Here is a 26,200-nt window from a genome sequence, read left to right as displayed (position 1 = left end):
GGCGGCCGGGCGGGGTTCGGGCGGAGCGGAACGGCCGCGGTGGCGTCGGCGGTCTGCAGGGTTCTTTGGGCGCGTGGTGCGGAGGGATACGTCGGTCGGACGTAGGTACGAGGGTCGGGCGGGGGCGGCGGAGGAGCGGGACGCGCTGCCGACGTGAGCACGGCGGGCGGGGACTCGGGTTCCGCCGCGCCGGCCGGGCCGGGCCGGGCGGGAGGGGGCGAGGAGGAGGAGGAGGAGGGGGTGAGTCGGTGGCGTTCTCCGCCGTGAGAGGGAGAGCGAGCCGTGGGGTCCTGACGGGCACGCGTCCTCCGCCAATGAGGAGGCAGGGCCGATGCGGACCCCGCGGCGATTGGCCGGCGGGCGGGAGGGGCGGGGCGGGTACGGTGTCCCGCCCCCCGCAAGGACACCCCCGCCTCCTCCGCGCAGGGCCGGCCCGGCATCATGGCCTCGGAGCTGGAGAGCCTCAACCCCGGGCAGCGCATCATGACCTTCCGCCCCACCATGGAGGAGTTCCGCGACTTCAGTCGCTACATAGCCTACGTGGAGTCTCAGGGCGCCCACCGCGCCGGCCTGGCCAAGGTGCGACACTCCCTCTTCCCTCGGGCGGAGGCCGCGCCGCCGGCCCCGGGCCGCGCACCGGCCGCCTCCGCCCTTTGTTTACGCCGCGGCGCCGGTGGGGCGGGCGCGCCCCGGCCGGGGCTCGGCCCGAGTTCCCCGAGTTTGACGCTGTCCCCGGCCGCGGCCGCCGCTCCCGGCCCGTGTGTCCCCGCAGATCGTGCCGCCTAAGGAGTGGAAGCCGCGGCAGTGCTACGATGACATCGACGAACTCGTCATCCCCGCGCCCATCCAGCAGGTGGTGACGGGGCAGTCCGGGCTCTTCACGCAGTACAACATCCAGAAGAAGGCCATGACGGTCCGCGAGTTCCGCAGGATCGCCAACAGTGACAAGTACGGCGGGTCCCGGGCACATAGAGTTAGGAATGGTTTGGGTTGGAAGGGGCATTAAATACCGCCTGGTTCCCCACCTTGTCAGGGGCAGGGACTCTTTACTCAAGAACAGCTGGCTGAGGGCCCCATCCAAGCAGGCTTTGCGCACTTGTAGGGATGGAGCATGCACAGCTCCCCACAGGGACTAGGTCCTCGGTAAGGTCTGGGGTCAGCAGTGTGAACGTCATGCCCCAGGCAGATGAGGTTGCTTGTGCATCGGGACCTGTGTCACCTGTACAGCAGGATGATGTGTAATGGCAGCAGAACTTTTTGTTTGTCCTGTGGGCTCCTGTCTGTCTGTCCCCAGTAGCTAGACCATTGAAATACTTACTAAGTAGTGGAGAAAGGAATGTTCATGATATAAAAAAGGGGAAGAAGATCACTCGAAAAGGAGTTGAAGCAAAAAAACTTTGCAGTAACTAGAAATAGCATTGGAATTGCCAGCTACAGTCGGTCCATCAAGGCTTGTTTTAGCTTTCAAAAGCAGTACAGACCAGATATTTTGGAGTTGTGTTTAATAGAATAATTTGATGAAAGTTACTGTTTTACGTTATGTATGTAACTGTCTGGAATCTGTGTATACAGACACACACGTTAAATGTTGTTAAGACTAAATTTAATCCCCTAGAGCTTCGTATAGTCCAGTATATAGTTAGCAGGGAATGAGCATCAAGAGCAGGTATTTTGTTGGTAAACAGAGCCTGTTTAACCATGGTGAGTCTGTGAAGGTTTGCTAGTTTCACAGTGGCAGAAAACTTCGGGTTTGTTTGGGTTTTTTTTTAAGTTGTTCTTTGTATCATTTCTGGTTTTGACTGCGTTGTTGCTTCTGAGTAGCTACAGCTAGATGGTGAAATTGTTCTGACCCCGGAAAAGTGCACAAAGCAAAAATGAAAGTTAACTGAGAAATGGGGAACGTAATTTTCTTCCTAATACTTCCGTTCCAGTGTGTCACAGAAACAGAGCCATGGCTGCTCTCACTGCTCCTCTGGCTGGTAACACACATTAGGTATTTTTATCGTAGCTTTCCATTCTTTCAGCCGAGGAAAACATTGGCTCAGACTTGTCAAATATCAGACTGCAAAGTCTTTAGTATCTTTCTTGTGTTTTTCAGGTACTGCACACCCCGGTACACGGACTTTGAAGACCTTGAACGAAAATACTGGAAGAACCTTACGTTCAATGCCCCCATCTATGGGGCTGACGTTAATGGCACGCTCTACGACAAGGTAAGGAAACTGTTCTGGTTTTCAGGTAACAGTTATCTGGCACATTGCATTCCATAAATACTAATGTGGCATTTGACTCTTACCTTTTGGAACGAGTTAATGATAGTCTTAGCATAGTTCGAGCTTCTGGAGTAGGCAGCTGACAAAGGAAGCATTCTAAGGGACCTTTGCTAGCACTTCAGTGTAGGGAAGCTAAAACCACTATTGCCCAAGCATTGCTTTGTCCTGAAAGACATATGAGGGTTGGAAGGGTTGATCAGTGGATACATGCTGCTTTGGTATCCACCGGTATGTGTATTTTTGTGGGACAGCTCTATAGCCATTAGGTGGTAGGATGATGACAGTTTGCATTCTGCTTGCTTGTCTCCTAAATTCTCATGATTTATTCTTTTAAAAGATGTTTGGAATGAAAAGGGGTTTTGTTAAAGAGGGTTCAGACATCAGCATCAGCTATTGTTCTCTGCTCTGTTAACTCTGTAGCTTCGTGATTATTTCTCTTTTGTAATCATTACTTTGACTGGTGATTTTTTCCCCCTCCTTAAATGCCAGTAAGTAATCACTGTGCAAGCCACCATGCAGATCTTTAGGTTTAGGTGAACTAGCTCACAGCTTGAGCTGTGTCATTCTGTGATGTGCTGTTTCAAAGTGTCTGTTAAGCTTTTGCAAACTGTCATCTCAGCTGTGTGATTCTGTATTTTGTAATCCTTGTTTGACATGAGGCTTGACTTTTTCAGCATGTAGATGCATGGAATATTGGCAGATTGAACACAATCCTGGATATTGTGGAGAATGAAAGTGGCATAACCATTGAAGGAGTGAATACTCCTTACCTATATTTTGGCATGTGGAAAACTTCGTTTGCTTGGCACACCGAGGACATGGACCTCTACAGTATTAATTACTTGCATTTTGGGGAACCCAAGTCATGGTAAGATTTTCTAAGGAATCTTCTAGATGTAGAAGAGCAATACCATAAAATATTGGAGTCAGTCACAAAGCTAAGAGTTCACTAAAATAATAATCAGTTCTCCAGCCTTGCACTGCAGTTCTCTGTGATGACAAGAACATGTAAGGAGCTGCAGAGCAGTGCATGTCCTCAGTAGAATTTGTTTGGTAACCTTCTGGAAGGGTCTGGTTGCTGTCCTGATGTAGAGAGTTCTTCTGAATTACAGTATAGTATGGATGCTGTCTGCTGTGGTAGGGCCAAAACTTGGCAAACTCGCTTATTCTGAGCTTTTTCCATTCTTTTTAGGGGAGGCTCCTGAATTTCTCTGTACCATGGGTTGCATTTTAAGAGTGAATCATGCCCTTCTGTTCACAAGTGAATTTTTCAAGCAACTTCAACAATTGTTTCCACGGCATTTTTGTTGGAAACTAGTATCTCTGGCTGCCTTTTATTACAAATTTGAAGAAGCAAATAATAGCTAGCACAATGTGACCCGTGAACAACCCCATGCAGTGGCAGTAGCAGAGGAACATGAAACAGAATAGTTCAGTCTGTTGAACTATTTGGCCATTGCTTCTTCTACAGTAGTACCTGGAAGAAGTGAGCTTTGCTAGTATCTTTGATTAATTTAGCGAGGAGACTATTCAGAATATAGCACCGTATTCCAGAGTGAAAGCAAACTAAGTGGGTTGATTTATTTATGGTAGTCATACCAGCCAGGAGTTTTGTGGCACCCATAAAAAGGTGTGTACAGGGAGAGATGTAGCTCTAAAGAGCACTCTATGAGTTGTGCACCTGTTAAGGATGTGGCACCTGGCCTAGTCCCATCTTTGTCTGAGCAGCTGAAAGAGGTGATTCCGTTTTCTCTCTTGCCCTGTGTTCCTCCTTGCACTGAGTGTACTGAGATTACACTGCTGTGAACTGACACAGTTCAGGAAGCACTCTTCCCTTTCTCATTGCAATTCATGTTTTGCTGCACAGATCTGCTAGTTATGTACATCAAGCTTTTTACTTCCTTGATTGCTTGAGCAAAAGTTGTTGAGATAAATGGTCAGCTTTTACATGTTGGCTTTTCTTGGGATAGAAAGGTACAAGTCCTCAATGAACATTTTTAGGTTTATATCAAACTTTGAAAAAGACAAATGTAGAGATGGAGAATTTTTTTAAAAGTAATTCACGTCTTGATGACTGATTACTATTTCCAGTCAGACTTTGAGATTTTGTTGTTGTCACTTGAACTTAACAGACTTTTTCTTACAACTGCAGGTACTCCATCCCTCCAGAGCATGGGAAAAGGCTGGAGAGACTTGCAAAAGGTAATCAGGCAGTTCATGTCCTGCCTTTTTCTAAAGATGGGATGGACAGCTGCAGTGGGTTTCTTCTGTTTTAGAGAACATAGTTTGGCATGACTGAACTGATAATTTGCCTTTTAGAATATAGATTACATTACTTCTGAATGTTTGCTTATAGGATACACTCAAGAGAAATTGTCACATTACAAAAAATGAACTTGGGGTCTGTCTGACCTTAAATGAGAAAATCCTTAGCTCTAGATTATTAAAACTGGAAAGTTAAGGCCGAGGGGGCATCCTTCTATTTGAGGTCTTTCTTATGTTCTTTCAAACTGGCAGCTGTTAAAAGATAAATCTTAGGGATTTGTCATTTTTCTTCAGCATGCAAACTAGCACAAATAAGGTGAGCTGTATTTGTAGAGAAAAAGTGTCTAGACAGTAATTTTTCATAAAACTGCTGAAAAATAAATGTAGTTTGAGCACAATGGTAACATCTCTCCTTGTCTTCATCTTAAACAGGTTTTTTCCCAGGAAGTGCCCAAAGCTGTGAAGCATTTCTCCGTCACAAGATGACTCTCATCTCTCCATCAATTCTGAAGAAATATGGAATTCCATTTGATAAGGTATAGAAAAGTAATCGTGGTTATACCAGCTGGATCAAGAGGTTCCTGCAGCCTTGTCTTGCTTCTGACAGCAGCCAGTAGCAGATGCTTAGAGAGGAAAATAGAAACAGGCAGGGTATAAGGCAATCCTTCCTATTGTACTTCCATTTGTCTGGCAGTTGGGGCCTGACAGAGTTTGAGTCTGAAAAAGCTGTCAAGGACTCCTAAAAACAAAATCTTGGTTTTCTGTGATTTTTTTAAAAATTTTTTTAAACTTAAAACTAAACATTATCTCCTCTGTTAGATTCACTTCACTGTTTAGATGTGTATTCAGTGAAGTGAGTTTTTTCTTTTTTTGTTTCCGCTTTTCACCTATTAATTTTGTTTGTTGCAGTCTGCTTCCTCAATAGAAAATAAGGTTTGTCCCCTATTAATATTTTAATTACATTAGTAACTTTATAGGCTTCCGTACTTTCTCAGGTAATGACCTGCCATTCCCCTTCCCACACAAAGATATTAAAGATGTAGTCTTTGAGCTCTTTCTCAGAAACACTGTATCATCTGCCTGGGCAGCTGAAGGGTTTTGTTGTCTAAGCCTTTAGAGGGCCAGGGAAATGTTGAAGAGCAAGCAGTGGAAGGCTGACTGAGATTTTTACTCTAATGTGAACAGCAAAAGAAAACAGCAGTAAATTTTCAAGTTCTGTGTGGATAGAAATTTACTCAAGCTTAGATACTGTTCAGCCAAACCTGTAGCTGATACAGATAAGTATCTTTATGAACTTCATATAGCTGGTGAAGTGTTTTGTATGTATAACCATTTCTGTGCTAAATTGACCAGTTGTGTTGTGTTAGTAAAAAAACTGTTGAGCATGCCTTTTCAGTAAACAGATATTAAACATAAGTAGCATAATAGTGAAGGTCAGTAGTATGTCTGTCCATTGCAGGAGGGAGCTCCAGCCACCATCTGTGAGTTGGATTTTTGGGTGTGCTGCAGAGAGGGGAACAGGAGCTCCTTTTAATCATATTCACCAAGTACCTTCTTAGACTCTGAATAACACTGTGATGATGTCTCAATTGTCTTGTAGGTGACACAGGAGGCTGGAGAGTTCATGATAACCTTTCCTTATAGCTATCATGCTGGCTTTAACCACGGCTTTAACTGTGCTGAATCTACCAACTTTGCTACTCTTCGGTGGATTGAGTACGGGAAGCAGTCGGTGCTGGTGAGTGTTCTGTTGCCATCATTAAGCCCCTGCTGTTTGTTTCAGGAGAGTGGTTTCAAGCTTTTAAGATGTGATGTCTGCTTTCTCATAAGGTAGCAACATCCAGGCAGAGTCCTGCTTCCTGCCTTGTGTCAGCCATGGATAGCATGTAACATATTTTGTAACTTTGTAACTTTTTCGTAAGTTTGTGCGGCTCAGGCGAGGTTTCAGAGAAAAGCGTGGAGCTGGTTTTCTTTCCAGAGGTGAAAGAGTATGCTTAAAGGGCAGAGCTCATCAGTATTTTTCTCCAGGATTATAACCATTATTTATTGACTGTTTAGCCTGGAATGCAGCTTTGGTAACTTAAATGACTTATCAAAATAAGTATCTTGACTGAACCTTTAAAGCAAATAGTGTTGCATTCCTATAGAGGTGCCTTTCAGACAAGGTTTACGTTTCCAGAAGCTACATTGAAGTAATTGTAACCATGCCTAGGAGAAGGGAACCTTTACTGCTCTGGGTAGGTCCAGGGTTTGTGTGGCTCTGATTTCTTCATTATACTCTCTGGTTTTGTGGCCTGTTTCTATATGAGCTCATTTAAAACACCCAGCTTCTATCAGCAATTGTGTAAAACAACTGATGGGCTTTCTGTCCTAGTTGTTGTGGTAACATCTGGTTTTCAGATTTTCTTGTTTTTTGCTGCCTTTTCTGCCATTTTTAGTGACCTAATATATACCCTTTTGATTTTTCTGGAAAAGAGTCTTGAGAGTTCTGGGGCTCAATTACATGTGAGTGTGGGATTTTTTTCCTTAAACTCTTGAAAGCAAAATGCTAGAGAAATGCAGAGTAGAGTTTTTAAGTATTTGGGCTTACCTTATTATTTTCTGTGACTTTAGTGCTCATGTCGAAAGGACATGGTGAAGATCTCCATGGATGTGTTTGTGAGAAAGTACCAGCCAGATCGTTACAAGCTTTGGAAAGCTGGGAAAGACGTGACTGTCATTGACCACGCTCTTCCAACCCCTGAGGCAGCAGAGTTTCTTAAAGGGGATCTCATGCAAAAAGTCAAGAGTGGGAAACAGTATGCTGAGGAGATGGAAACAGAAGAGATGTGTAAAGAGGAAGTGGATGGGGATGAGACAAAAAGGTACAGCTTTATATAGCCCTCTGCTTTTCTCTTGGATTCTTGGAATCTGAATCCAGTTGTAATTAAATGTTTGCCATTCTGATAGAACAGTGAGAGTTAGCAATAATCTTTTTTCCTGGAAGAAACAGGGTTTACTCTTAATATTTTTTTACTATTTAAGTCCCCATTAATAGATAGTCTGTGGGACAGACCTTCATCTTGGGACAGACCTCCAAAGCCTGGATTGGCAGTGTGTACCCTGCACTGACAGGCCAGTAGAAAAAGGGGTTGCATTGAGATCATGGGACAGTACTTGCTAGCAGATTCTGGTACAGTCAGTGCTGCAAGCTGTGGTATTGGTGTGCAGTTCCTGGTTGCTGGGGGTCAACAGGTTAATCATCTTACATTTTGCAGTTAAATCTTTTTTAGTCAGTGCCAGCTACTGTTCCTAAAGCCGTGGATTTTTTTGTTGTTTGGGGTTTTGTTTGGGGGGAGTTTTTAAGGTAAAGAATGCCTGGCTAGAGAGAGCATAGCTGCCTTAATACATGATTAGCATGCTGAGAAGTCATCTTTAGGGATTACTGACTTTTCCTCTGTAAAGGCAAAGAAAACACTTCAGAATAATTTGGAAACTATTTGGCTTTCCAGAAGCTGTCTCATAAAACACTGTTCCAAACCAGACTGTATTTTATGTATTCACACAGAAATGTAGCACATTTATGTGTTTGCTAACCTGACACAGGGATTTGTCTTCTGCAGCATCCCCAAGCACCGCATAGGAACAAAAAGACACAGGGTCTGCCTGGAAGTGCCTCAGGAGGTGAGTGAGAGTGAGGCCTTCCCTAAGGAGGAGCTGAGCTCCACACAGTATGAAGCGGACATGGCAGAGCCTCGGGAGAGGCCTACCAGTGAATTTGTGCAGCAAGGTGAACAAAGGATCAAACTTCCAGGTAACTGTGTGCCAGGCTTGTCTGGGGCACTCTTCAGTGTGATGCTAGTTGGTAGGATGCTTCTGTGTTCAGAAAAACAGGCAGTTTGTCAGTGCCATTGGTATAGCTCCTCAGAAATTTACTGTTATAAGACTTGAAATATTACCATTTTCTCGTTTTTTATTTTTATTCTTTATTTTGCCTGCCTGCATACAGAAATATATGGATGCCTCAGTAGTCTAAGCTCCTTTTTATTTCTCTTGAGCAATGTGACCTGTTTATAGAAATTGCTTAGTAAAACATATGCACACTTCCTGGTAGTGTGGGTCTGGTATGCTTTATAGGTGTGTTACTTGTAATAAGTAGGCTGGCCAAAATTCTTGTATCTTGTAATGGATGAGTTATCCTTGCTATTAGGGGAGGAGCAAGAGGCCTGTGCAACAACACAGGAACAGAGAAAACATATGTGATGCCCCCCTCTTGTATTTTGTTTTCCAGCCCTTTGCAGCTTGTATTTAATAATCTATTGGTTTGTGGGTTTGTTTTTCTTTTTCTAGTAAGTCTTTCATGAATGTTTGTAATCTCTTACACACAGCAACATATGGCCAGGAGTTGGGCTGTTTTAACTACATACACATCAGTATAAAGGATCATCTCTGTTTATTTGAACTCACTGTTTGATGCTTTGATTTATATACCCTGGTTCTTATGACATGAGAGGCAATGGGCAGATGCTTTTATCCTCCCTGACTAAGCAGTTTATGACTTTATAGGTGTTTGAATTAATCATCTACTCTTTATGTGGTGTGCTGTTGCTTTTCTGCATGTAGTAGTTTGCTTTTCTGTTTTGCTTTGTGCAAATAGTGGCAGAAATGTAAGTCAGTCTGTCTCTTCTTCCAGATCGTGTGGACTCAGCCAAATTTCAAGAATTGAAACCGGTGAAGCTTGAGGAAGAAGAAGAACAAGAAGCAGCTGCACTGGATCTCTCCATTTCACATGCTTCAAATTCCACTTCAGTGTTGCCAGCTTCAAAGCAGAGTGCTACATCCAGCGTTCAGTCCAGCTCACCTTCCTACTCTTCAGACTCGGAATCGTCTGATCTGTTGGCCAAACGAACTGGGCCAGCCGGGGTGTTCACAGTGCACAGCTACGCCAAGGGGGATGCCAGCGGCTCCGACAGTGAACAGACTTCAGGGAGGAAAGCCACTGCCAGCTCCAGTGTCCATGAGCAGGAACTGACAGAGGTATGAGGGGCAAAAGAACTGAAAGCTGGAGGGCTGTAATTCTATGGTCAGGAATTTGCTGTGACAAAACTTCCTATCTGTGCAGATGACAATTTCATCCCACTGGTGCACAGCAGGTTGCAGCTCTGGGTTTTGCTCAACATGCAAGAATTCAGATTAAAGCCTTTTATACTTAGCCCTTCAAGTAAGCAAGGAGACCACCTGTCTTGAGAACTTCTCTAAACTATTTAAGTGCTCTAATGGAAAGGATAGCTTAATGTTTTTGACATGGTAGTGTTACAGAATGATTGAGGTCCTTTTGTACCGAGACACCTGTTCGTACCTGAAATGAATCTGGTGCGTTCCAGCCTTTATTACAAGCACGTTCATGTGATGAGGAGTTTTTAGTATAAAATTGCATACGTGGATACATCTGTGTCCTTTTAAAAGAGGAGAAAGGATACAACAAAAATATTGGTTGGGAGAATGGAAATCTGAGTGTTAAAAAGCTGACAATGAATGTTTTATTAGACAGCCTAAGAGAAGAGTTAGAATCTTATCTGGTAGTGTCTTTCCAATATTTTGTTTAAATCTGTGTTTAGAGAATAGGAGGCCAGTAATGACTTCTGAGAAGTCAAGAATTACACCAAAGGAACAGCGGGTAGACCAGTCTTGATAATTAAGCTGAAATTGAGAGAGTTGTCATGGCTATTTAAACTGAAGACATTCTGTTGCAGATACTGATGTCTCCCTCACCTGCTCTGTGCAGGGAAGAGGTGACATTTTAATGGGTGTGGATTGTTTTTCTCAGGGTGGTGTACTTTGAAACAAATTTTCCATTAGGTGGTAACTGTGAATGCTAAGTTCAATATTTCTCAGAGGTTTTGTATACAACTCTGTGTAAGAGAACAGAGGTAATGATTATTGTGCTCTCTTCTGGCTTCATTTATGAAAAGAAGATATTTAAACATATGTAGGATGTATTTAATCCAAGATTTACTTCTTCTTTTAAAAGAACAGCAGATTTTAAAAAAGGGTAGGTTCTTACCTAGAGGGAGACTTTCTGGACTGTTAAAATCATTACCTTTACTGACCGGCTTATCAGGTTAGTAGTAGTTTTGTCAGTGTGTCACTTGTTTTTGTATGGGGCTAAGGGAAGAGGAAATAGCTGTTCTTGCAATCTCCTTCTTCCTGTCTGTCCGGTAAGACATCAAGGCAATTAATAAGCAGAAAGGATTAAAGCATCCTTCATTTAAAATAACCCTTTTAGCTCATAGACATGTCTATGAGCTCTGTATTTTTTCTAGTTTATTTTATTAATTTTTTTTTTTTACTTTTAAATTTGGAATATTTTAGGTGACACACAAACTGAGGTTTCTCCAGAATTCATGAGACTTCTTATCATGGCTCTTTTAGGTTGAACCATCCAACTTGTCTTTCTTTGTTTCTGTCTTTTACATGATTCTTTAAAGAAACAGACATGCATGAAAAGCTACACTGGGACCTGTGAAAAGTGTCCATTCTCTGACTCGACAGAACTAGTACAGCTCTGTTCAGTTTTTCATAGCAGAAGTGCTCTGAGCACTTTGAAAATGAGTTTAGAGCTAAAGTTACTTTGTTGGAAATGAAACTGTGGAAGTATGTGTGCATTTTGAAGAATTTTCTCTAAGTTCAAAGTAAATTCCTTCCAGAATGGTGTCAAAAGGACACGTGCTAACTGACAGCTGAATTGCTTTCCTGTCCAGGTGGGAAAGGAGTACTTAAGCTCCGTGAAGGAGAATAAGAAGTCCAAGGGCCGTCGCCAGCCATTGAGCAAACTCCCCCGTCATCACCCGCTCCTGGTGAAAGACTGCATCAGCGATGATGGTACGTAAAGCCTTGTGCTCCTTGGGAAATTGGAGAGAGGGTCTCAGCTTCAGTGGGCAGTGTGGGATATTCTAGTAAGTAACTGGTGATAAAGAGGAGTCAGTAAGTGACAGCTCTGCCTCCTAGACAAGGTGCATATCTCATTGTATCATTAAACTTTTCTCTCAAATGGTGTAAGCTTTCTTTCCTGTATTTTCTTTGGAAAGCAAAATTAAACCAGTACCAGAGACTGTTGCCTAACTGCATCTGCCTTAGAATATTCCAGTCACTGATATAAATATTTGGGATTGTAAAAAAAAACCCTAATGCCAAATTCTTTGGTGTGTGACTTTAATTTTGATGTAGATGTAATTTGGAGCTGGTTCTGCCCTGTTGCTTGATTAGTAAAAGCCTCTTAGAAAGGAGACTGAGTTACTGGCTTCCATCACCCTTCTCTGTTTGCTTTCTGGCAGTCTTTCTTTCATCTCCATTCATAGCTTCCTGCCTTATTTAGTTTCATTTACAAGAAAAACATCTATAAAAGGCCATATAGTGACTGAGTAACTGCTCTCTTATCACAGAGGCATCAGAGCAGCTAACTCCTGAAGAAGAGGCTGAGGAGACAGAAGCATGGGCCAAGCCACTGAGCCAGCTGTGGCAGAATCGGCCACCAAACTTTGAGGCTGAGAAAGAATACAATCGCACCATGGCGCAGCAGCCCCCATACTGTGCTGTTTGTATGCTCTTCCAGGCCTATCAGGTATGAAACCAAGACTCTTCATGCTATCACAGAGGGAACAGAGTCGGTGCTGCTGTGGTACATAGTTTTAAATATGTGGGTTTGTGTATTGCCAGTTAACAAAAGCTGTGTCAGTGTTGCAGTCTTCCCAGCAGCTGTTCCGGGAGAGCACAAGTGGGTGAACATCCTCAGATCTGTGATGGGCCCCTGTGGGTTCCCAGGGGCTTGCTCAGCTGTTCAGCAGAAGCTTTTGTGTTTTGTGGCTTTTGCACAAACCGCAGAATGGAGCTTAAATGTTGCTGGAGCTGACTATAAAATCTCACTTCTCCTTTCCAGACTGTCTTCTTCATATCCAAAATGTTTTTAAGAAAACACTTTAGGTGTTCTCATCATACATGGTCTTTGATGAGCTGGCAAGGAAGAAAACCTTTTACTTAGAAGAATTTAGGGTTGTGTTTGTAGATGATAGAGATTGACAGCTGTCTGGTCTTAGAGTGTATCCATGACAGCAGCATGGGATGGGGTGCAGAAGTGTTTTGTCATGCTGAATAAATTTGCAGGCAGGAGTCCCTCAATGAATTTTTTTATATACCTAAGATAAATAATTTTAAGTTAGCTTGAATAGTTGTCTGCATGTTTGACCTGCAACTTTGAGGTAGTTGGACCTTTCCCATCCACTAAGCATATTTGATTCATTTGTGATGGCCGTATAGCTGTGGTGGCACTACAAACATGTTCACCACAGTTTTGGAAATAAAGACCTCACATTTTTGTTGCAGATTTATATTTCATATTGTTCCTAATTTTAACGAAAACCACAGACCATAGTTTCTGTTCATTCTTGCTATTTCTGTCTGAGAGAAAGTTGTTAGGCATGGAAATTCTCCTTAGGAACTGTGTGGTACATGAGGATTTTAGTAGTGCTGAAAGATATAAAGTTACTGATTTGAGGACAGTTGAAGTTCCCTGAAGATCTTTTTTGTAAGTTGCTGTTGAGCAGAAAACTCTTAGCTGCAGGTTTTCAAATGTCTGCACCAGGCAGTGGAGCAGAAACTTCCAAGATTTGAGCTGTGGTTAGAGTCTTTGTTCCAACTTCAGAAAGTCTGGAGCGGGTCTGGAAACTCACTTCAGTTACCCGTTCAAATAAAAAATTGGCACAGAATGCCAGACAAGTATGCACTTTCCTTTGGGAAGAAGAAGAGTATCTGCTGCTTGGGGGAAAAAAGTTACTACTTTCTTAAAATTTGGTATACATTTCCCTCAGTCATTTTGTCTTTTACTTGACATGCAATGTAAGTTTAAATCATTAAGTTTAACAGAATTTGACTAAACAAGACTTGAAGAAAAGATGTCCCTTTCCTTCCAACTGTGAGCATTACCTGGACTTTTTCTCCCCTGCTTTTGAGGCACTGTAGGAGGGACAGTGTAGATTCATTCTGCTACCGCAATTTCTCCTAAAAGTAATTTTAAAATATTAGGCAAGCTACTTCTATGGTAGCCTAAAAGGTACAAAAGGTGGTTTAAACATTTTTTCAGAGAAAAATTAATTTCTGTTTAGCTGTTCAGAGGAGTAGCTTTAATGGAAATACACATCTGTAAACTTTGTATGTCTTAGCTGTTTGATTTGACATTAATTTAGAAGAATAAATTATGAAAGATTAGCCTGAAAGTCTCCTGAGCTTTATATGGGAAACTGCATTTTCAATCTGTTTATTTTCCAGGAACAAATTAGTTTTAAAGCCCATTAGACTTGTTCAAAATTACACTGGGAAAAAGTAATGGGGATTGTAGTAGGTGTCTATTTGTGTTTTGGTAATCCTTCCATATTGAGGTAAGATAAGTGTACACTGATGGATAGCAGTGTTGTGATCCTCTGTGTTACAGGGGGAATGTGCAGAAGAGGTGTTGCCTGTAGAGCATGAGGTGGGCTTGGTGATTCTACCTCCTCTGTCAGAAAAAAAGCAGTTTGATGTGTATACTGCTGCTCATTAGAGGGATGTAATTCAGACTTTCAGTGTAGTATTAAGTAGAGTAGAAATTAATTTCATTCTGAAGCCACAGCAGCTGAGAATTTTATAAATATAACTGAATAGTAATAAATAGTTATAAATGTAACTCTATTTTCACCTAATCTACCAACTCTATGATCTTTCAATACCTTCATTTTTTCTTTAAACTGGATATATATATATGGATATATATATGAAATAATGTGTGAGTAAAGATAATGTGAGACCATTTTACTTGTAAAATTTAAATTCCCTATCCATCTCTTACAGGCAGAATGTGAAGGCAGCAGTCAAAACTCTGGAGTAACTCCAGCTGCTGCAGATGGGAAGATCCGAACTAAACCCCTGATTCCTGAAATGTGCTTTACTGCAACTGGCTACAGCACTGACCTCAATCTTTCAACTCCCTACCTGGAGGAAGATGGAACCAGCATACTCATCACCTGCAAGAACTGCCATGTCTGTGTTCATGCGAGTGAGTGCATCCAGGTGTTACCCTAAGCCCTGGTGTTCTCTGTACTGAGCCTGTACATCATAGCAGGCCTCTGCCAGTTGATCTAATGTGCAAATAGACCAAGCTCAGCCCTTAGCAGAGGAGTATATACTTGGGTCTTGGCCTGTGGGTAGGCAGTTGGCTGCATGGGTGGCTTCAAATACACAGCATCATCCTGGGGCTGGTTGATTTTGATTTCTGCTTTATTTCTGGGCCCAAGGGAAATTGGTTTGAATTTAAATAAACTCTTAAATGATATGTGTCTGTTCTAGGTTGTTATGGTGTATCCCCTGATAAGGCCACTGAAGACTGGATGTGCTCCAGGTGTACAGAAAATGCGTTAGAAGAGGTAAAGTTTTTCACAGATGGAGTCTGGTACATCTGGGAACTTGGCTACAAAGTTAGTTCTCATAGTGTTTTGGGTGTTGGTTTTTTTAATTATCCTGTGAAAAGAACACAATTTAGAGAACGTTTAGGAGCCAGTCTCTTGTGTTCTAGTACTTTTAAACCATAATGTTATCCTTTCAACTAATGCAAAGCTGCTGAGCTCAGAGGGAAGATGTTCTGCATGAATGTGGGAATAGCTCCATTTTCTGTCTGAGTTTTTGGTAGTACTGTTTCTAAGCCAGAAAATAACTTGTGTTAAGAACTAGGCAGGTATGTACATGTGAAGAAAGCAAGAAGAATGGGATTCCCTCAACCAGCTGTATAGACTCTAGGTCAGTGGAATGGTCGTTATTTCCTCATGTTTGTTCCAGATCCTGTTGCGCATCCTGAAAGGATGTAGGGTATTGCAGGTGTAAAAGGAACCCATAACAAACAAGTTGACCCTTTAGTGGCAGGTTCTGCTTGCTTTCAACAGACTTGGAGTCTATATTTGCTGCCCTAAGGGCAGCAACTTTTGAGAGCTGAGGAGCTGATCTGTACAAGGTAGTTAGCTCTCTTCTGACAGCAAAATAATTTTCTTTTCTCTGGATATGCATTTTGAGGTGGAAGTTCTGCAGCAAGTGTTGTACACTAGCTAATGCTTTCTTCTTTACTCCAGGACTGCTGTTTGTGTTCCTTACGAGGAGGAGCATTGCAGAGAGCCAATGATGACAAGTGAGTGTTCCCGATTTTTTTTTTTTATTTTAAGGAGAGGCTCAGTTCCTAAGTATCCGAGGGTAAGCTGGTAAACTGCATTTGGTGTAACAGAGTGACCAACCACACCCTTCACACTTTGTACATTGTATTCTCACACAGCAGTTCTTACCTCTCTAGGTAATGCCTGGGTCTCATTCTGTTGGTAGCAGCTGTGAATTGCTTTGCATTTGATAGAGCTGTAATATGCAGAGGTATAACATACCACATAAAAATAAGGTTCCAAATGAACTAACATCTCTCAGTACCTTCCCTGCGGAGGATTTTGATTTTCCGTCTGATTTGTGGTTACAGTAATGACAAAGGGCAACCATAGTTTTAAGTAGTACAACATTGAAATTCAAGGTACCTCTACAGCAACATGTGCATACAGCTGCCTGTCCTGTGTCCTTTGGGTGGATCATCTAAAGTTATTTGAATGCAGCACAGCAGTGCGGCAGACTTGTAGCACCATGAAATAACTCAAGCTTGGCTACGCATCCTTTTATTATGCAGGAGTCACTGACTTGCTTTCCTGTTAAGCTTGTTAGTAGTAGATTTTAAGTATGAGGAAATCTTGGGCTTGCCCTACATGTGACCTGTTAGTAGCATTCAGAAGATTACACTGATCATCCTCAGAGGTTATTTATTGTGGTTTATATGGCAAACTTGAACAGGACTGTATTTACTTAAACTCTGTTGCATCTTCTGTTGGCTCGGTGCATATTAATTTCTTTTTCCTCTCTTCTGTCCTGACAGGTGGGTTCATGTGATGTGTGCTGTGGCTGTACTGGAGGCAAAGTTTGTGAACATCGCAGAGCGGAGTCCTGTAGATGTTGGCAAAATCCCTCTGCAACGTTTCAGACTGGTAAGGATCACCTGTGCTGCATCAGTGGTGTCTCTGGTCCATTCAGAATCTGAGGGGTTTTGCTTATTCCATGAAACTCAAATCGTCTTGGTTCAGTCTCCAGACTGAACTGTATAATCTGCTCAACTCTGTGTATGAGAGATGGCAGTTATTCCTATTGCCATTTTTTAAAAATTTTCCTTGTTCCAGTATGTGTTCATTCACGTGAAGAGCCAGCAAAAGGCTTTTCAGTGTGCAGCAGGTAACATGCTTGTTTTTCTCCTCCCTAGTATTCAACTTGCTTAGTTGACTGCTTTTGAGCACTGAGATGCTTCAGGGTATGTGAGGCATTCCTGTAATGGGTGAAGGTCTTCAGCAGGAAAGCAACTGTACTTACCTCTTAACATCTCAGTGTTGAGGGGAGAATTACTCTGCTGTGCATATGCATTAGGGATAGCATTCTTTCTCTACAACTGCCCCGAAGGCCCAATTGAGTAGTGACAGAATTTTAACTGTTACCACAGTGGTCATTTCCCATTATTCTAATCTTGTTGCTTGTATTTATGTAACTTTTTAGTCAAGTGCTGAAAGGCCCTATTGAGTTGGACCATTGCAAGCTGATCTAATCTAAGATCTGTTACTGGCATCCTTGGGTTGCATGCTTTGTTTGTGTTGAGCTGGTAGATATTTAATTTACATTTTTCCTCTATTGCAATGCTTTACTTTTATGAATTATTGTCTTGGGATAAACTAAGACTGGTAGCTGCTTGCTTCTGTTTAGTCAGAAAACAGCAGTGTTTTCTAAGAGGCAAAATGGCACAGCTATTATATAAAAGCTGTTAGCTAGCCCTTGGTGTGTGGTAAAAACTAGTACCAACCAATAATCTCTAGTTTCATGTCCACAGAAATGCATCTTCTGCAAGAAAAGGAGAAAGAGAATTGCGGGTTGCTGTGTACAGTGTTCACATGGCCGGTGTCCCACATCCTTTCATGTCAGCTGTGCCCAAGCAGCAGGAGTCATGATGCAGCCTGATGACTGGCCATTTGTTGTCTTCATTACCTGCTTCAGGCATAAGACTCCATCTCAGGCTGAGGTGTGTAAGTGTGTTATTCCCAAGATTTGAACTGCAGTGTCTTGGAGGCACTGAGAAGTTTTTGATTGTGTGATTATTTTGAAACTTCATTGAAGCTTGGCTGTCTCACAGTACATAATGTAATCTAACAGTGTTTGTCTTGGATTCTGATCTCAACCTTGCTGCTATTCTGATCTTAGTCAGGTGCTTTATTGTACTTTGGTTTGCAGACCAGAAGGACTGGAAGCGTCACATCCCTCCTGTGGCTGCTGTAATGAGAAATATGAGTGAGATTTATGCTGTGATTCTTAATATGCAGGAGTTAGTGCTGGTACTCCAGCAGTCTGGATGAGTTGTCACAGAATTTCCCATTTAAATGATTGATTAATTTCTAAAGTTGCCATGCAGCCTTTTTAACCAAAATCACCAACAATCTATTAGAGAACATTTTCTGTAAGGGCCTTCCATTGCTCTAAAGAATGAGAACCTAATTTACTAAGTAAGTTAAGGACAGTAGCACATAACAGATTAGACTTTAGGTATTTAACATTCTGGAGGCAGAACTTCTCTAAAAATGTTGCTGATGATGGCTGAAGTAGAGTAGCTCACCTGAACCAAAATGTTTTGCTTTGTTGTCTGCCAGCACTGCAGCCATGGTCTCCAACACATTTGTTATTGAGTCACTGAATAAGAAGTGATTTTTCTCTTTTCAGCGAGCTAAGGCTGCACTCCAGGATCTGTCCCCTGGACAGATAGTCATCAGTAAGCACAAGAATGGTCGCTTCTATCAGTGTGAGGTGGTCAGCCTTGCGAAGGAGACTTTCTACGAGGTCAACTTTGATGATGGCTCCTTCAGCGATAACCTGTACCCAGAGGACATTGTGGTATGTTGTACAGTGATGTTGTGGTATAGGACAACGGTATGAGTCAGTTCTTGCTGCTGTAGAGCACGCACATCAGGGGATCTGGTAATTGTTCCCTGGGTCCTGTAGTGGCTGAGCTGTGCTGCAGGATGGCCTTAGGGATGTTACCTGAGAGTGACTTAACTGAAGCCATATAGGGACAGGTATAACAGGGAGTGTAGCTAACCTCTGGCTGCTTAGCAATGGTGGGCCTGAAGGAAAACTTGCTGATACTTGCATGCCATCCCCACATCAAATACTTTGAAGTTACCACTGTTGGGATTTAAATGCAGATGACATAAATGCATGTCTCTCAGCCTAGTTCTCCAGCTCCTAAAATGGAGACTCGTTGGGGTGTTGTGCAGTGTTACCCCTTTGGTGGTTTGCTCAATCTTCACATAAAGAAGCTGCTTACCTTCCTTGTCTCTCCCATCTTCCCTCTTTGTTCTAGAGTCGAGATTGTCTTCAGTTAGGTCCCCCTGCTGAAGGGGAAGTCGTGCAGGTGAGATGGACAGACGGACAAGTTTATGGAGCCAAGTTTGTCGCATCACATGCTATCCAGATGTACCAGGTACAAAATTGCTGTCACAAAATTCATCTCTCAGAACAAGCCAATCATGTTAACAGGGTTGCTGTAGGACTGTCATGCTTAAACACTCCGGGGTAAGTTACTCTCACTGTGTTAGCAATGACAGATGCTGGCAACAGTTGCTGGAAGTGATTGCTTGCAGCTCTATGTACCTCTGGCTACCTATTTTAAAGGGTCCACTTCTGAAAACTGCTGGTCTGCAATTCTTCATCAGATTGTTTCTGTAGTTTAAACTACTTCAAATAAGTTTATTTTGCTTTTCTCTAGTGAGACTACACCATGCCTTTCATGCTTCCAAAGGGATGAATATTCAGGCTGTATTAAAGTGAACAGCCAAACTGTCTTGTTGGGTGTTAAAAGAATATCCCAAAACCTGCTGGATTATTATTGTAATGAGATTACTGAGGTTTCATTGATTCAAATCTGTTGCAGTGTGCATAGCTGCGTATGGACCTTAAAAAATTCAAGTGGTAGAAGATTATTTCATGAGAGAACTTTGTGGGGAGAAGGCAACTTCTGGGGAGCTGTGGCAGGGTTCTGACTTGAGACTTCTGACAGAACAGCTTCTGGTTCTCTTTTAGGTGGAGTTTGAAGATGGTTCACAGCTGATGGTGAAAAGGGATGATGTATACACTCTTGAAGAGGAGCTTCCTAAGAGAGTGAAGTCGAGGCTGGTAGGTAAACAGGGTGCTAATTCTACTAAAGAAGTAGAATTTGTTTTAATGTGTGCTTGAACAGCAACCTGAGCATGTGGCGGCAGCAAAATACAATCTGGTGCTCTCCTTAATCATTGCAAAGCTCAGTAGTTGATCAGGCTACAAAAACAAAGTTCTGTTTCACTCTGGAGAGAATTTTTCCTTCTGCAGGGGTATGAGTTTGTATCACAGAGTCCCAGATTGAGAGAGCATGCCTTTTCATATTTGTATTCCTGAGTTCCATTGTCTACTTCCATTGCAAAGAATGGCCAAGTTCCTTCATTTACCCTCTGTTCTGAGAAGCTCTTAGTAGGGTTGCATCAAAAGAGCTGGCTGTTTCTTGACACTGTAAAATAATTCAGGTGGAAAGGGACCTCTGCAAGTCTCCAGACACCTGTTCCAAACAGGGGTAATTTTCAGAAAGGGTTGTTCAGGCATGTCTCCAATTAATTTTTGATTATCAGTAAGGGTGGAGATCCCACACTCTGTTTTACCCCACTGCTTTACACTTCCCACTACAAAAGTTGTAGTTACAAACAGCACACTGGGGTGTCTTGCTTTACAGCACAAACATGCACACCCTGATGCAGATCTCTTGGCAGGCATGTGGTCTATTAGAGGCTTAAGAAAGAATGTATTATAGCTGAATTCTGTAACCAGGTGTTTAAACATGCCTGCTCCATAACACAGAAATTGTACTAGATTGTTTGAAATTTGGAACAGCTGACTGTTTATTACTCTGAGAAAATGATTGTGAATTTAAATTAAGTGCTCTGTTATATTTGAAACTTGAGATTCTTTAGATCTCTAATTACAGTTTACTTAAACATATCCCCAGACTTGTAAATGCAGTTTCTTAAATATTTTTCTTTTTGTGTTTTGTCAGTTTTTGAAGAACGCTGAATGTTCCCATGTGTCTTGGCTTGGAGGATGTGGAGACAGGGATTTCATCTGTGCTCTAGTGACTAATTCTGTCTTTTTCTCTTAGTCCATTGCTTCAGATATGCGCTTCACAGAGATCTTCGAAGAGAAGGAGGTCAGTCAAGAGAGGAAGAGACAGAGAGTGATCAATTCACGCTACCGTGAAGATTATATTGAACCTGCCTTGTACCGGGCCATCATGGAGTAAACGCTGCCTGTGGCAGAGGAAGAAGATGCCCACCTCCCCCAAGGATTTAAACGTTCCAGTACAACAGGCCATATTTGGATGCTTTGAATCCAGGGTTTCTTCTGGGGTTTTGTTCTTTTATATTTTAAGGAAGCTAAAAGGCTGATGCTCTGCAGTAGCTGTAAGGCAGCTGTTGTATAGCAAAAGAGATCCCATTTGCTGAAGCTGATGCCTGCAGACTGCTGGTCTGAAGTTGGGTCCTTACCAAATAAGCCAGCTTGGGGATGTTGCTTTCATCTTGTTGAGCAGTCTTGCTTTTTATTTAGAGACAATTTTGACAGTTGGCAAACTCTTTGGGGAGTTGTTGCCAGAAATCCTGACAGCTGCAGAATAGTGTGGTCTATTGTTTTAACTGAATAATGTTCCTGAATTTAGGAGTCTCCCTGGTGACCACACCTGGGCTTGAGCAGGCAGTATTACTGGTGCTGGAAATGGAACCTCTTTTATATTTATATCCATTGGTTTTTTTTTTGTTGCAAGCAGCTTCAGTCTCTTGTTTCTCAGCACCTCCTTTCTGAGGTTGAGCTGTAGGCTGTTCAAATCTGAACAGACTGGAGGTGCTTGTGTGAACAGGTGAAATGTGAAATTGAATCCTGTAGGACAAATTATTTAACCTTCCATTTAATATTTTTGTTCTGATAGTGCTTTTGACTTACTTAATCATAAGTTTAATTGTTAATAGTATGTGCCTCAGAACCAGTGAAATCTCTCTGGAGCCTTGTGAAGTGCAGCCTTCTAACAAGAATAGGTGTTCAGCTCCCAGTAGACATTCAGCTCCCAAAGAGTTTGTTTTGAGTTTCTCTAAGGCAATATGACTATAAAGGGACAGTCCTAACTCTCCCTTCTTGAGACCCAAGCATCACAGTGTTGGGGATGACAGGGCAGCGGTATCTGAAGCAGTGCTGCTCTGGGGTAGCACTGTCTGTCGTGTGTCCACGGGCTTTTGCTTGCAGCGGCTAATACTGGGTCTGAGACAGGTGAAGTATGCACTGAGCTGTGTGTTCTAATTGAAAGGCTGTGCAATGCTCTTCTGAAGCAGGAGTGCTGCCCTGTTGCTGTCTGGCGAAGGTTACTGTAGCATTTTTATAGAGTATTAGGACACATCTCAGTCGTGGTGGAGAGAATTTGCTACCCCAGCCATAGGAAGCTGAGTTGAGCTGGGTAGTAGGTGTACCTGGAAGATGTGCCAACTTGCTCCTAATAATTTAAGCATTAACACACCACAGTAGGAGCAGTGTAAATACATGTTCCTTTCCCGTTCTGTAGGAAAGGGATTTTAGGCTGTGGAGCAGATTGGCCACCTTCTTTTTGCATGGAATGATGGGGTGGATTTTCCTACTGGAGAAAATCATGATTGTGTGTTCTCCAGAAACTGTTCAAGAGGAGAATTTTCTAATGAAACAGACCTAATGCATCCCTGCTTCTATAGGGACTTGGCAATGTGTCTGCAAAGTCTGCATTTGTAACTTTTTTCCTTTTGTTACATAGGAACGCTATAAACCAAACCCTTCTGAAACCCCGGTGCATCAATTTGTGATTAGCAATAAAATGTAGTATTGAGTAGTGATACAACTCTTGATCAGAAAAGAAATAAACTGCAACTTTTATACAGAAAATCTTTAGCCCTATGTTTTTATAGGGTCAGGAGGATAAGTAGCAAAAATTTGCACACTGTTTTGCATAAAGGTAATCTGTCCTATTTTTGTGTTGGAATACCTTGTTCGTCAGTACTGGAAGGCTTAAACAGATTCTGAAAGGAGATAATGGGGTGGAGTTTTTGTGATTTTTGGTTTATTTTGGCTTTTTTTCCATTTACTACATCCAAAACTCCTGGTCTCAGGGTATTAAATGGCTTTCTGATGAATGGGATCGTTGGCTTGATAAAACCAGAATCTGTTAAGACCTGAGTCTGGTAGCTGCAGTTAATCTGGTCCAGGCAATAGGAACGAAACTGCACTTTGACATCTGAGCTTGTTTGTAAACCTCTGAAGTGATGTGCTGTGAGCAAATGTGGAGGAGCTGGCAGGGCCTTAACAAACTTCCCTCTGTTCTGTCAGAGTTAATTTAGTATTAACTTCTCATAGGATCAACACTACCTGTGTGTTCCTTGTCTCAATCTGCCACTCTCCCTCCAGAGAAAAGGTGCCTGCATTCAGTCTTTGTCCCCAAACTGCTATAGAACTTAAGTGCGCCTTTTAGGTGCCAGATGCTATACTACCTGTGCTGCAAACACCTGTCTCAACAGCTTCATCCTAAAATGATGACCTAGTAGGAAACAGCTGGATTTGTTTGGTGTGGTGTTCTTGGGGTTGTAGCTGCTCTGTAGGGCCAAGAGCTGGATTTTATTCGTTTTTGTGTGTCCTTTCCAACTCAGGATATTCTGTTGATCACCTGCAGCAGGTTTTGCCACTCACCTCTGACAGTATTCAGTCACTTTCAGGCGCTCCTGTGCATAGTGTTTGTTCTGGAACAGGAGCTTTGTTATCTGTTTCTGGCACATTTTCTGCAGGTGCCAGATTTGCTCTTGCTGGCAGTTGCACAGTTGACTGCACTGTGTTGGAAAGTGCTGCCATCCTGCACTCTGAGACAAAGGGCCTTCCCAGTTTTCCTGTCAGTTCTTGTGCTGCATCATTCAAATGTGAGCACACTGCTAACTGCTGCAGGGACTAAACTGTGTTTTAGGCTTCTCTCTGAACTTAAGATCTGTGACTCTGATGTTTGAGGGGTCTTTATTATGTGACTTTGCAAAAGCAATTTTGTTTATGGCTTGAAGCATAACAGATAACAGTAAAAGTTCTGTACTGAGCAGTTGTCTCAAAAGTACATAGGCTTTCCATTACCAAGACTTTTATCATGTCTGATAATTTTCTTCAGTGATTTTGGCTTTTTAGGAAGTGTATTTATCCTTTTTACAGCATCATTCCAGTGAGGGTGAGGGGCTGCCAGATTATCAGCTATTCAGGTCCTTCTTGAGTATGTTCAGTACAACATCATGCTCAGTGTGCACTCTGGTGGCCCTCTATTTGGTCCCTTGCATGTGGTGCTGCAGTCCTAGACCTCTTCACTTTTCATGAAGCTTCCATCTGTGACTGGTTCAGATTGGACACATGAGGAGCAATTTTTATATAAACAATAGTGGCTTGCCCTTAATTCAGGATAAGCTTCACAAGTCAGTGGTAACTTTTCATAAGATTTTAAAAGGTGACTATATTCTTTGTAAAATACCTGATTGCAGTAATGTTTCTGCCTGTGGCTGGACTTCTAGGAGACTTCTTTCTATCAGCAGATTTCTCAGATGACCAGAGGCAATACTGTCAGTAGTAGAACCCATTCTCCTTGCTTCTCTCTATTTATGGTGTTTTTAGCTGGGTTGAATTGGTTCTGCACTGTTTGAGGAGCATAGTCACTTAGCATAAGGCTTCCAGTGCATCTCTGTTCTTCCATTCTTTAACTGGGCTCCTGTTGTCTGACATGTCTGCAGTTGTGCTTGTTTTCTAATGGAACATGGCATGAAATCAGGACTGGTAGCCTGTATGTTGTTTCCAGTTTCCTCAAGAAATAAATCTAATTTCAAAAAAGACAATTGGTAAACTAATTTAAGAACTAAAGCAATGGGACTTGGAAATTCTCATCACGCTTCTAATTTTTCTATTCGCATTATTCTTTTCTAATATTCATCTCTTTAATGCTTATCTAGTGAGTTCTCAGGTGTCTTTCAGAGACCAAAGTGGAGTTCTGTTATTTAAGGTCCAGCTTGACTGTTTAGTTAGAACAGGAATGGAACCACAGCATCATCTCTCCTCATTGAAACACAGAGCTGAGGCATCTGCAGCAAGAACTGAGTTGCCTTAGGTTCCCTTTGTAGCTGAGAGTGCCAGAAGAGGAGTCATCAGAAAATCTTACCTGGCGCAGTCTCAGACAGCTCTGTTCATTACTTTGGTGTTGACTCTTGAATTTCACAGTGCTGGTTAAGGCCTGCTGAACTGGCAGTCAGGGAAAGGAGATTCTTCTACTTTAGCTCAGGGATTTTTGTTATTGATACACCAAGTGTATCAGTAACCTTGAGGAATTTGCTTACTGTAGTGTTATTTCAGCTCATATCTTTGAAACCTAATGTGCCAGGTATTCCTACAGCCAGCTTTTGTAGTTTGGGGAAAATTATAATGGCTCCTTTTCCCTGACTAATGTGTAGATATTACACAAAACCTGTCAGTATGGGCATTTAGATTAGTGTAAAGTGTGTAGTATTTTCAGCTGAACATGGACAACAATTGTTGTATTGCTGAAAGTCAAAATAAGCCTTTTTCCTCTTTTCACATAATCAGTCTTCATTTTTCCACATTGCTGTTAGAGCTGTTGAACAGCTGTAGTTTTCTCCCTTGGATGAATGAAGAGCACAACATTCCAGGTGGCATTTGTTGCTTGGTTCCCATAATGAGCATAGCTGAGGGTGTGTATCTGTAGTTTCCTTTGACCTCACCAGAATGGTCTCTAGAGGAATGGGAAATATTCACCCAATTGCCATCTTTTCATGAAGCTGTGGCAGCTCCATGCAGAAGCACTGCCACAGCCTCCTTGCTGCAGCATGAGTAATGTGACAATGCCAGCATCAAAACAGTTCTGACAGCCCCTAGCAAATGAGGGAAGTGTGTAGGAGGGAACTGGAAAAAGATTTAAATGGTATAGTATGCATGTTAATTTTGAATCAAAACTGAGTGAGGTAGGAGAGCCTGAGAAGAGGTGTCTTTGGCCTGGAATTTTGCATTTAGGATATGTTCTCCCTGTTATGAATGGTTCTAGTGGCTGTGAACACCTTCAGTACATGATGCAGGAGAGAAATGAAACGGGGCCTGTTGCCTGGGCTCTTCTACCTCCCATGAGTTACTGCCTGGCAGCGTGGGCTCCTCATGCTGCCCAACACCCCAGGAACTGGGATGCTCTCACCATTATCCACACTGCTAGCTGAAGGAAGGTGGGTGGCTGGTTTTCATATCCAGGCTGAAGTCCTCTGTATGGAGTTAGGAGCAAACCTGTCTTTACAGCCCAACACGTATGCTATAGACCAAAGCAAACTACTTCAAGAAGTGCAGTGACTCAATCCCACAGTCTTGCTGAATATAGGAAGGCATGGCAGTGTGTTGTGCCCATGGACCTCCAGAGGCACTTCAGACATGGGGATCAGATGGTT

The 26,200-nt window shown here is 42.5% G+C and overlaps 1 protein-coding gene across 2 annotated transcripts; it reads left to right on the top strand.

Annotated features, from left to right (window-relative positions):
* Positions 1–26,200, top strand: KDM4A (lysine demethylase 4A). Of its 2 annotated transcripts, none has more exons than XM_084211043.1 (22): positions 1–105; positions 427–579; positions 773–948; positions 2,099–2,213; positions 2,948–3,141; positions 4,426–4,475; positions 4,971–5,074; positions 6,139–6,276; positions 7,152–7,402; positions 8,141–8,331; positions 9,211–9,554; positions 11,279–11,399; positions 11,960–12,138; positions 14,397–14,601; positions 14,892–14,968; positions 15,665–15,720; positions 16,498–16,606; positions 17,491–17,679; positions 18,372–18,542; positions 19,012–19,131; positions 19,731–19,823; positions 20,833–26,200. In XM_084211043.1, exons 2-22 carry the CDS (start codon positions 442–444, stop codon positions 20,971–20,973), a joined length of 3,162 nt encoding a protein of 1,053 aa, XP_084067169.1. In that variant the 5' UTR covers positions 1–105; positions 427–441; the 3' UTR covers positions 20,974–26,200. The 2 variants fall into 2 exon arrangements, with proteins under 2 accessions (XP_084067169.1, XP_084067170.1); XM_084211044.1 differs by having other exon boundaries at positions 32–101.

The sequence above is a fragment of the Fringilla coelebs genome, assembly GCF_963513975.1.
Source record: "Fringilla coelebs genome assembly, chromosome: 9".
Lineage (NCBI taxonomy): Eukaryota > Metazoa > Chordata > Aves > Passeriformes > Fringillidae > Fringilla > Fringilla coelebs.
Note: the sequence above shows the minus strand (reverse complement) of the source record. Positions and strands in the feature narration are given on the sequence as shown.